This window comes from Sceloporus undulatus, chromosome 1 (genome assembly GCF_019175285.1).
Source record: "Sceloporus undulatus isolate JIND9_A2432 ecotype Alabama chromosome 1, SceUnd_v1.1, whole genome shotgun sequence".
NCBI classification, from domain to species: domain Eukaryota; kingdom Metazoa; phylum Chordata; class Lepidosauria; order Squamata; family Phrynosomatidae; genus Sceloporus; species Sceloporus undulatus.
In genome coordinates this window covers 135,831,413-135,843,527 of record NC_056522.1, presented here as the reverse complement: position 1 = coordinate 135,843,527, position 12,115 = coordinate 135,831,413, and the positions used below count along the sequence as shown (strand labels likewise).

Here is a 12,115-nt window from a genome sequence, read left to right as displayed (position 1 = left end):
CTTTTGTTAAAAAAAAAAAGTGTCTTACTTGTTTCGAAGCCAAATAATTTCAGGTTTGGGATTGCCTTCAGCTCTGCAAGTGAAGTAAACGGTATTCCCTGAGGTAACATCTACATCCTGAGGCTCTGATGTAATTCTTGGCCTCTCTGCACCATCAACAAAGTGTGTTTAAAATACAAAACAAAATCAAAAAATCTCAGCAAAACTGTGTTTTAAAAATAATAGTGTAGTTCATCCTGTTAACATACATTCAAAAAGATAATTTCATACAGATTTTGTAATTAAAAATAGCATTATTTTACAAACAGGCTGTACAAAACTAACAGAGAAGTTTATAATACAAATATAAATACCTATATCACACATTATACAATGATTAAACATTTTTCCAGATTCAATTCAAATGTGAAGCTTCCATCAAAAACTGAACCAAGAAGAATGTATTTGGAAAACCACTTGCAACTGATCTTCATCTAAATCTCCAAAACAAGGATGAATAGCTTGTGCCCAACTTCCAAGTGATAGATATCAACTTCCAATAGCCCTAACCACTATGGCTAAAAATACTGGAAGTGCCATAGGGTCTTCACCCTGTTCCAGACCATCTATTCAAGCATCTGTTCAAAACAATAAGAACTGCAAATATAGAGGATGTGTCCTCACTGCAAAATTCAAGCACTTTAACACCGCTTTAACTGTCATAACTCAATTCTACAGAACCCTGAGATTTGTAGTTTGATGACACACCAGAGCTCTCTGACATACCAGATTGAATATCTCACGAAGCTAGAAACCCCAGGATTCTGTAGGATAGTCATGGCAGTTAAAGTGATGTCAAACTGCTTTAATTCTGCAGGTGGATACATGGAAGCATGAAGTTATTAAATCACTTAAAGTGAACTTTCAGTTTAATTGCAATCAAGTTGATACACTTCACTAGCCATGTCCGCTGTCCTGAGACAAGACTGACAAATCCTTTGTTTTTGTAATCCCAAGGAGGAAGGAAAAACAGGAGATTACTGGGACACTGGAGGGCCAGCATATGTGGTTGGTTTAGCTTGATGAGTCACAAGTTGAGCAAGCTTGGTTTAAAATATCTTCTATCTTTTTCACTGCCCTTTTCATAATGAATACAAACTTCTAACACTTTTCATTATCATAGGAAGGTTAAGGTGAATTCCAAAACATTTAAAATAAACCCAAATATCTCTAAGTTTTTATAGGAGATTTTTCCTATCTCATGTTTTTTTTAATATTGTTACAAATACAAAGAAGAGATTCATGTTATGAGGAAGACAAACTGCCAATTTTTAATAGTGGAAAAATAAAGCTGCAGAGGTCAAAAGAAAATGGACCTGAAACCCCAGGAAATGTGTTCACTATTAATACTAATGATAGTTCTCATCAAAATGTTATATATTACAATAATATTGTATAAAGTATTTTGCATCTTCAGTAGCTTGTGTGCATCAAGTGGTAACAATGCCAATTAAAGCCATTTCAATTCCAGGTTATAACACAACAACATATAGTCAAAGAGAGATGAATAGTTCTGTAAGGCACAGTACATAAATTTCCTAATGAATAGATGGCAGGAGGCACATTTACATCTGTAAAGACATCTCACCACAGTTAAGTTCTTCAGGTGTTATTGTGGCTACTGATCTTCCTTGGATCCTCCTCGGATATTCACAAGTAGCAGCAGCTTGTGCATTACCAGACTCTGCATATGTTTTCAACAAGTCCGCCAGCCAGAGTATTTCACAGTCACAGTGAAGTGCATTTGAATCCAGACGCCTGGAAGAAATCAGAAAGTTTCATTATACATATTAATGATACCATGTACAGGGACTTCACAGTGTATAAAGCTCAAGAGTCATCTGAACTCTTCCACCCCACCATCCCTGTGCATACACTGAATGAAGCCAGTGCTGCCGCCATGGACACGAGCCCCAGCCTCCCAACACTCACTTGCCTCTGTTCCTCTCTTGTGCTCTACCCCATGCACACACTGAAGACATCTGCCCCTTGTGCAAGTCACAGCCTCCCCTCCCCACACTGAGATTAACTACACTCTGTGCACATGAAGGCAACTGCTACCACTGTGGGGCAGAGAGAAAGACAGAAAGAGAGGGAACTGATTATCAGGATGGAGAGGGGTGCTGAGGCTCACACATGCACTGGCGGTGGCTGACATTGGTGTGCGCACAGGACAGTGAGCAAGAGAAAAAGCAAGGAAAGTGATTGCTAGGGGAAACTGGGGATGGGAGATTGGGGTTTGTGTGCACATTGTGGCAGGTGCCATCAGTATGCATGAGGGAGAGAGTAACAGAAGAAGAGAGGGAATTGAGTCTCAGAGTAGAGTAGTGAAGGGAGGCTGAGGCTTGTGTACCCCGGTGGCAGCAGCAGCCACTCCACAAGTTTGTTCTGTAGAGTTGAGAAACATTTTTGAATTGTGTTTGGGTAGCTACATGGCCTGCAGTCAGAGGAAGGAAATTCCATCCTACTGGTGCAGCAACATCAGACTGACATTGAATTTATGGCATTATATGAAAAGCATTCAAGAAATAATAAGGGAATCAAGATGTATATTATAAAATGTGTTTAGATGGCCAAGTTGTAGATAACTCAGCTATGAAGATGACTCAAATTGTAGCAAGGGATGTGGTAGCAAAGAATGGGGACAATAGCCATCAAGACTTCCTGGTCTGGGGGCACATGATGAACTTGCTGATGCTAAGCAGGTTTGCATCTGGTCAGTGCCAGGATGGAGGAGCACTGCAAACCCTCATGTACACCACCTGGGTTCAATCACTGAAGAAAGGTGGGATATATATGTGAGATATGAATATACTAAATCAATCGGTCTTGAAACATCATAAAGCACTGATGATTCTGCTGAATTTGATTGATTTGAAATCATACCACAAAAGAGGGATTGGGTAGATGATCTCACTAAGAAGCAAATCAAAATTCTACCATCTAAGCTAAACCTCACATCAATTTTCTTAGCTAATTAGACCTACAGATTATAACTAGTGTTTTCAAATACATTTGATTAATAAACAGGGCAAATCTGTGATATTTTTTACTTCCATAGTTTAATCAATGACTAAGCAATCTTTAATTACTGTTCTGTCATTACTCCAAAACAAATAATATTGTTACTACTTTCTTAAAAGCTGGGTGAAGTCCATGGTCCATGCAGATCTTCAGAAACACTTCCTGCACAACCATAAAAGTGATAAAAGAAATCTGTACATAAGGCATACAGTAGGACATAAAACTTAAAATCTATGATTATTTAGTCTAGGCTATGATGCTTTAGTTATCAAGATGAAGCATATAGAACTGAAGTTTGGGTAGTGTGCTTCTTGTGTGGGGTTTTTTTTTTTTGGGCGGGGGTAATCTCCACAAATGAAACAATATTTTCAAGCTATGAAAAGAAAGTTCAGACTTATGTTTAACTATGGCTGTTAAACATTTTCATTAGCTTGGTCCACAGTTTACAAATCTAATGGTGATAATGCCATTACTCATTGCACCAGAATACAAGAGGTCAGTACAGGAAATGGAACAGAGGCAAGGCTAGAACAACAATATTGGGTTACAGATTTGCGATCCTTGTTCATTGCAGTCAAACCAGGGAGTGTGAGCTAAAACATCTGGTGTGTGTCAGAGAGCATGCATACATGCATGCATGCGTGTGCGTGTGCATAATCTACTTTTCTGCATTTCTCCTGTTTCAAAAAAAGAGTAAGAAATCTGCTCCAAGGCAAGTGCAGATTCTCTGTGGAGCACTAAGATTATGGGCCTAGCTCACTTTTGGCCTCAAATCCTGGCATGTCAGCAAGGAGTAAGTGTTGCCTGAATCAATAACATTTAAGTCTGCCTGGTAACAGGTGATAATACAATAGACGTAATAGATTATAAAACAAGTTGGTAAATGTTTAAAGGGGAAAATACTTTTACTTACAGTCGCTTCATTGATTCCAAATTACTAAATGTCCCAGGAATTAGATGAGAGATTCTGTTGTTGTGTAAAAATCTGTTGAAATATTGCATTTATTAATTAGGCGTTTAAATTGCTTCCCCACATATGGTATGCTTCCTAAGTTTTCCTTTTTAAAAGATTGCTGTTCTTGCAATGCATTATACATTTATGTTTCTGCTACTAAGACTTATGTTTCCGCTACTCAGGACATTAAGTCTCAGCAAATTCAGTGGGGCTCATCCACAGGTAACCATGCAAAGCACTACAGTCTCAGAAAATAATTTCTATACCTTGCCAAAGCTACACTGCAGGCTATTCTGGCTTATTATGAATGAGCCAGAATTCATTCAAAACTTGACACAGCCCATTCATTCATGTTGGAACTCTTTCCAAGAGTGAGAGTGTTTAAACTAAAAAGGAACTGCAAGGTTAGTGTTACATCCAAACAAGCTGAGACCCGTAAACCAAGAATAAACCTTGGCTGGGGATTTGGATTTGTCAGGGGACCAAGCCATGATGCCTTGTGATATAAATGTTCCTGCAGGCATGGGCTGGTGGGCGAAGCCAAACAGAAGTAACAGGGCTTTTTTTCACTAATGCAACACTTGAGAAAGTCAGAATTCTTTAAAATTCTCACTTATCATTATGTGTAAATGACAGGTATTAAACACTTATGCAGATGGCAGCATCTCACACTGAAAGACACAGTACCACAAGAAGATGTACTGAGCAGCATGGTGGCGCTGTGCCCAGAGTCACTGTTTGCACTCTGTCACTGCCACTGAAATGTCTATTCTCCTCAGCTAGAACTAGAACAAGAAGAAATCACTATGAGGAATGCATGCTTGCATGTATTCAAATAGCTAAAACCTGATGGGCAAAAGATCTGCTCCCTAGAACTAAGAAAAGAAATGAGGGGGGGACGGACTTACAATCTTTCAAGTTTGGGAAGATGGGTAAATGATTCTGGTTCCAATGTTTCAATCTGGTTAAAGTGCAGATACCTGTTGGGTGTGGGGGGAACATAGAAAAGATGTTTAATAAAGAATGCTATAGTTGTTTTTTAAAGCGAAATGAACATGGATCCAACTGTCTTCTGGCATCGAACATAAAACCCTAGCCTTGATATGTGAAACAGTAAACATAAAAACAGAGAATGCCATATTAGAGCAGACTGATATCATCTATTAGCAATTTTCAGATAGTATAAATTCTCAGTATCTATTTTCTCAGGTACAGAAAGCAGCACCAACAGTTTTGGAACAAGCCTGAGGGTCATAGAATTGTAGCCAAAGAAAATAATTGTATATAATATCAGCTTTTCATTTAAGAAATTTTAAGTAATACCTTCTCAAAGAAAGAAAGAAAGAAATTAGAATAACCTAGTCTAAAAGAATATGTTTCAACTGATATACATTTTTTTATTTGAAATATTTTAAGTTTTTTAAACCTAATGTTCGTACAAAGTCACTGTGTTTGTCTTTCATAATTAATAACTTACAAAACATATGTAGGATTACCCAAAAGTTAAGTGTTCCTTGTCAAGAAAATTTGTTCCCAGATACATGCCTAGGAAAGCAGCCTTACAGACCAATCCTATAACCTTCTTAGTGCCAAAACCTAGTGGCTTCAACAGAATCTACTATCATATAGATGGGTCTAGGATTGAGCTAGAGTTCAAATTTTAAGCATACTTACTAGCAAGGAAATCACACTAAACTAGTACATGCGCCTAAAAAAATACTCCGAGTGATTAAGTGGTCATCCTGGGTATACTTGCAATGGGAGCAAGACCTCACTAGTCAGTGAAATTTACTTCCAGCTATACATTAGATTGCAATATAAATTAATGAAGAGTGCATATTAGTTAAAAATAAAATTATAAGCAATATTTATGTTTTTTCTTTTAAAAAATACTGCCTAATCTACTCAGATATTCTCAATTCTTAACTTTTCTAGAACATTTGGAACAAAAAAGAAATACCGTAGCATGAAACCTATCTCTATAAGTACCAAAGCTTAAATCAGGGGTACAAATCATATTGTCTCCATACTTCCTTGGAATGCAATGTCAGGATATAATGCAACTTCAGTCTGATCACCTCTGGAAGTAGGGCTGCATAGTTCCCATCCCAAATTCTAAAACCATTAGTCGCAGCTGAGTAAAACTGTTGGATCAACAGGACTCATAAAACTGTTAACTTAAAACATAGTACAGTGGGCTGATGGTATCCACTAGCGTTTGGTTCCTGAATCTATGGGTGCTTCTATTCTTAGTCCAAATTAGAGTAAACCCACTGAATAAATAGGAACTTGGTAAATCAATGATTATGTAAGTTGCCACTGATTTAATAAATCTTTTGTATCAGGAACCAATAAGTGGGTTTAGCCTCTTTTTTGTCTGCTGAGCAATTTGCTTTCTCTTTGCTTGGATACCATCTACTGTCAGGATTATGATGAACAAATCATAAGTACTATGACTGTACATTTCATGCCATATCTTGATCACTTCAGGCTCTCTTATTTTTTGGCCACAGCTTCCTCCTTGATTGAAACACTACACAATGGGAGGGGGGGGAGTCATTTCCATATTAAATACTGGACAACTCTGTACCCATCAAATCTGAATGAGAGAAAGGAATGTGTGTGTGCGCACACTTATTTTGTAATTGTTTTTAATCCATTAAATATAACACATACACAGTAGGCGTGTTTCATCTGGACAAAAACTATCCTTCAGCAATACTTACTTCAGCCTATCTTGCAGCAGCACTTACTTCAATGTTCTCTACCTACCAAAGGAGGCAACCTGGATCTCAAAGGAAGTATCTTTTTGTGCAGCAAATTCCAAATTCCTGGAATCTGCAGCTCTTTGTCTCCCAAAGATGGAGGAGTGGCCTGCCTGGATATCCCCCTCCCATGAAATCTTAACTGAGAATCACAACATCTTGACAAAATGAGGCCTGTTACTAAGATAATATTTTTCTTTCTCCTATATTTCTAACAGTTTTGCCTGATGAAGAAGCCAGTGGAGCAACAAAAGCTTGCAACATGTATTTTGTGCACTTTGATTGGCCCAATAAATGCATTACTGCTTTGTGGATTATGGATATAACTGTAGTTTACTTGAGAAGAGTAAGCGATACAATGCTACATATATTTTCTGAAAGAAAAATTCCACTTTAAATGTATAACTCCTACAACCAAGCACTATTCAAATTATTTCCATATACAGGTTGAGTCTCACTTATCCAGAAATCCAAAATCTTCCAAAAGCCAAACTTTTGAGTAGGTGAGACAGTGCTTTGCCTTTGGTTCAATGTGCATAAATTTTGTTTCATGCACGAATTTATGAAAATTTTGTGCATAAAATTAACATCAGTCTATGTGTATCAGAAGTATATGAAACGTTCGTGAATTTCTTGTTTAGACTTTGGTCCCATCTCGAATATATCTGATTATATATATGAAAATATTGCAAAATTTAAAAAATCAAAAATCCCAAACACTTCTGGTCCCAAGTATTTCAGTTAAGGGATACTCAACCTATAACACATTCCTCAAATGTTTAATTAGACCATTATAACCTTCTAGAACATAGCAAACAATAAGCAGAATTCATCATAAAAATGTGTTCACAGTAAACTATTAAATGCACTTCAGTTTCATAAAATACATTGTATTCCTATTTCAGTAAATGTCAGAACAATAATAAGGGGTACTGTTTTACAACCCAGAAGTCTATGTTTCTGTTCACAGCAACCATTTTAATGGCCACTGCTAGCAAGTATAGGATGGAAGATACCTTCCTTATGTTTCTAAAAATGACAAAATACAGGACATTCTACTAACTACCAAAAAGCTATTGGAATGGGAATTGGTAAGGATAAGAAAAAGTATGTCTAAACTAAACATGTTTCCAGATTGTGTCTAAACTGACTACAGGAATGCAGGGGTGTTCGATGAGACAACAAGAATACAGGTCTTAGATAGGAAGGAAGATTACTTAATCACTCATGTATCTGAATGGTTCCCCCTTTTAATGGTCCTCTTGTTTTTCTGGGGGAGTTAGTATGGTTCTCAACAGTTTTCAAGAGAGAATGGCAGGTGGGGCTAGGCCACGTCTGGCCTGCCAATTTTGTTCTGTGAGCATTCTTCTGTCTACTTTAACTTTACAATAGATACAGAGAGTTGAGAATGCACTGCATTAGTACTCATGAAGATAGTACTGTTTCAGTTTGGAGACAGATGTTCACATGATAGAAGACTCTTCCATTAAAATCAACATTCCTTGCAATGAAAACTAGATGGTGAAGCAAGGATTCATGCCTTACTTTCTACATGATAATATAAATTCAGTGTGTAGTGATATGGGGTTTAAAAGAGACCAATCTGTAACAGCCATTTGTAGTCTGGAACCAATCAATCCAGATACGGGCTTCAAGCTTCCTGTACTGCTTTTGTTTAAAACAAGGTTTTTTTTAAACCACAACTAGGATCAAATTCAAACATAGCCCATAGAAAATGTAAATAAAGGTTGAGGGCTCACAACCAATAAGAAGGCAAAAGGCAGGAACTACAACTCATGGGATGTGGAGAAATGTGTACATTTTGCTGGTGATTTCAAAGCAATAAGAAGAAAAGGCACTGTGTTACAGTATAATAGGATGCCATGGCAAATGAGAGGATACATGGCATATTAACTTTGCCAATTTCCTTCCCAACATTCAGAAGAAAGAAGGATCAAAAGGAGCAGTAGCATCACCTGAGTGTATTAAATTATGCTAAACAGAAATTCTACAAATCCCTCAGACACAATTGTTATAAGTTCAGTTATTCCCCGATTCATGTGCCACAGTGAATAAACTAAGGAAATACATTTTCTTAATAACAAAAGAAAATGAAAATTACATCATTCTTTGTACAGTGAAACAGCATCCTGCAAAATATTATCAGGGGCCTATATTAGTACAGTACTTAGTAGAGGAGATGGCTGGATCCAAGTAAACTGTGCATGTCAATAGTTACACACATTAACGAAGCATTAACTTTGGGTCTGCCCTAGTTGAGACTAACAACTATACTTAGGCCAAAAAAAAAAAAAAAATCTGCCACCACCAATTACATTTTACCACCACCTGAAACATGAGCAAATGTTCCACTGATGTTAATTTTTAATTCTTGCATGCAATTTTTAAAAGCACAATCATGCACATTTAAGAAGTACAATCTTCCCCAAAGCCAGAACAAGTTGGAAAAAGTGGTTGCTCCAACTGGACTAGCAAAAATATGCAAGCCTTTATAGCATTCACCGTTTCACACTTTATATCTAGACATAAAACTGTCTACATCAGTATTAGGTATCTGGGATTCCATTCAAGTCTAAATAAAAATATATAAGAAGTGAAGCTGATGATCTCAAGTCATGCCTTAAGTGCTTATCACCTGGTATAACTGATGTTGGCAGCCATACACACAATGTGTTAATTTAAATTTCATCTTCAATTTACAGCAAAACTTTTTCCTATGCAGCGTGAAATAAAACTTCTACTGCAGCACTGCTGAAAAATGGCTAAGAAGAAACCATATGTATGGGAGAGAGGTCACATTCACAGAACGCTAAGCCAGGATACTTGTAAATCTTTTCTTAACATGAACAAGGTAAATGCTGGTGCATGCAGTCCATTTGCTCACTCTTGGTTCATTCTGTTTGGATGACAAGCTAAAATGCTTTGCTTAGTATGTTGTGCAAAAGTAGGTTCCTGGCTTTTTGTTTCCAAACCAAGTATTTTTAGCCCAGAATTCACCCTATTTAATCCTAGTACCCTATTTAATCCCACTGATGTAGTTAGTGTAGGAGGTAGGCTTTAAAATTAAAGAGGGAAGATAAAGCTGCCAGGAAGTGGCAGTTCCAACATCTGGGTAGGAGGCTTCTTGTACACTCTGTGAGCTCTGGCTCAATGGAAAGCTACATTTAGCATGCTGTAAATGGAGGGAACTACAAGTATTGGATGTGTCCTTATTGTAAGAAAGTATTGGATATTCTCATATACAGAAGCATGAAAAAAGTACAACCAAAAGTTGTACCACACTGGATCCTAGGACTGGTTCCAAAGCCAGGTTTCTAATCCTACTTTTAAAAATATACAGTAAGTCAGAAGTCCAGGTTTGGACAAAATGCCAAACAATAACCAGTATACAGCTTTGTTAACAGTAAACTAAGATTCACCAGTGCTGTACAAAACATACGTGTTTTAAGAATTCTACTAATTTAGCACAATGAACCAGATAAAATGATCTATATCAAATCAATTTAAAGAGAAATTTTGAAAGGATATATCTATGCAGGGTAACTGATTACAATAGCTAAACAGAGCCTTCAGATCAGAAACAGCATGCCTCAGACTATTAGATGGCTGTTTTTCTGACTAAATTTAATATTGTTTCAATAAAAATGTGTAACACAGGATTAGGCATGGATACAATTAAGACATGCAGACCTAATTCCACTTTTTAGTCTCAATTGCTCCAAATTCCTTAGTGTAAAGCAACACTTAGGTAAATATTGTTAATTCAATTGGTCTATTCTGGCTTGGTCTAATAAGTAGATTTAGGCTGCATATGTAGGTACTGTAGAAATAATCCAGTTTGACACTACTTTAACAGCCATAGCTGAATGGTATGGAATTCTGGGAATTGTAGTTTGGGGAGATATTTAACCTTTTCTGTTAGAGTGCTCTGGTACCATAACAAACAACAATTCTCAGAGTTCCATAGCACCAAGCCATCAGAGTTAATGTGGTGTCAACCTGAATTATTTCTGCAGCGTGGATGTAAACTCTTACAGGTTTCAACAGTGTCATATCACTCATGGAATTAGCACAAATAGGCTAACTCCCCCCCTTGCAGCAACCTTGGATTCTTAGAATCTGTTCCAGAAGGTTGGGAAATCCTGTGGAGTATATTTTTGGGTGGCTATAACACATAGAAAAGTATGTGTTACAGTAATAGCTGTTAGTGTTACAGTGAATGCAGACCAAGATGTTTAATTGCAGCACTTCAAAATTCCCCATGACAACTTTGGCACAAAGCCAGTTGTTTTTGATGGAATAGTGATAATATATTAGAAGCCTGTTGTCTATAGCAGAAGTAAAGTTTAAAATTCAGATAGTTTTTCACTAAAAGCTAATCTGAATGTGAGGATTTTTTCATATAAAAAAGTTGCCAAGAGCTGCCACGAACAAATTGCAGCTTAGGTGGACATTTCTGAGGCAAAAGTATTGGCTTACTCCAATAAAAACCCATAGTATTAGAAACTGCAATCCTGATCCTAAATGATAATGGCAAAGTCTTAGAACTTTCTCCCTTTCTCCTCCTCCTGAAAACCAAATCCAGAGGGCAGGGGACATGGACTTACACTTACACTGAATTTTTCAACTGCATGAGCAAATCTCCAATGTTGGCTATACCCCTGTAATTAATGTTGGTCATTTAAATTGTGGTTGTCCTTGAAAATGACTGAAATGTGGATTGATAGTCTTGAAATAGAATAGGTAGAAGGAAAGAGTCTGACAAACATGTTTCCTGGGTGCCAATGACTGCAGCCACATTGGACTAAAGACCCATTCTGTGCAGACATGCAAAGCATGCAAGCAAGAAATGTTGAACAAAACGTGCACTTTTCCTCTGAGGCAACCCAGCAGATGACAGCACAGAAGAGAAAAGGCACTTACAGTTGTTCTAGAGAGGCAAGTCCTTTAAATGCTTGCCTGTCAATTGACTGGATTTCATTCTTGTACAAATAGCTGAAACAAGAAACAATCAGTAATATTAGTATACACAAACAACAGCTACATTAATGTGGGGAAGAATTAAAGTGACACATGAGGACAGTATTCCAAATACACATTAGAAAGCAACAAAACAAGACATGTATAAACAACCAAATAACACTTGTTACATGTGTGCCATGGCTTCTAGGATCCACACAGAAACTGTGAAGGAATTTAAATGATACTTCAAAATGGCTTTCATTTCTATTTGCAATCTTGCTACATCTGTACTTACAGACCAGAAATACAGAAAGAATCATGTCCTTTAGAGGACTATGGTGGGGATAAC

The 12,115-nt window shown here is 37.2% G+C and overlaps 1 protein-coding gene across 1 annotated transcript in view; it reads right to left on the bottom strand.

The window, feature by feature from the left end:
- The window catches only part of PXDN (peroxidasin), a 121,085-nt gene that overhangs the window by 42,154 nt on the left and 66,816 nt on the right, over nucleotides 1-12,115 (bottom strand). Inside the window, 4 exon segments of the mRNA XM_042470403.1 lie at nucleotides 29-146; nucleotides 1,628-1,797; nucleotides 3,977-4,048; nucleotides 4,927-4,998. Coding sequence (XP_042326337.1) covers nucleotides 29-146; nucleotides 1,628-1,797; nucleotides 3,977-4,048; nucleotides 4,927-4,998 — 432 coding nt within the window.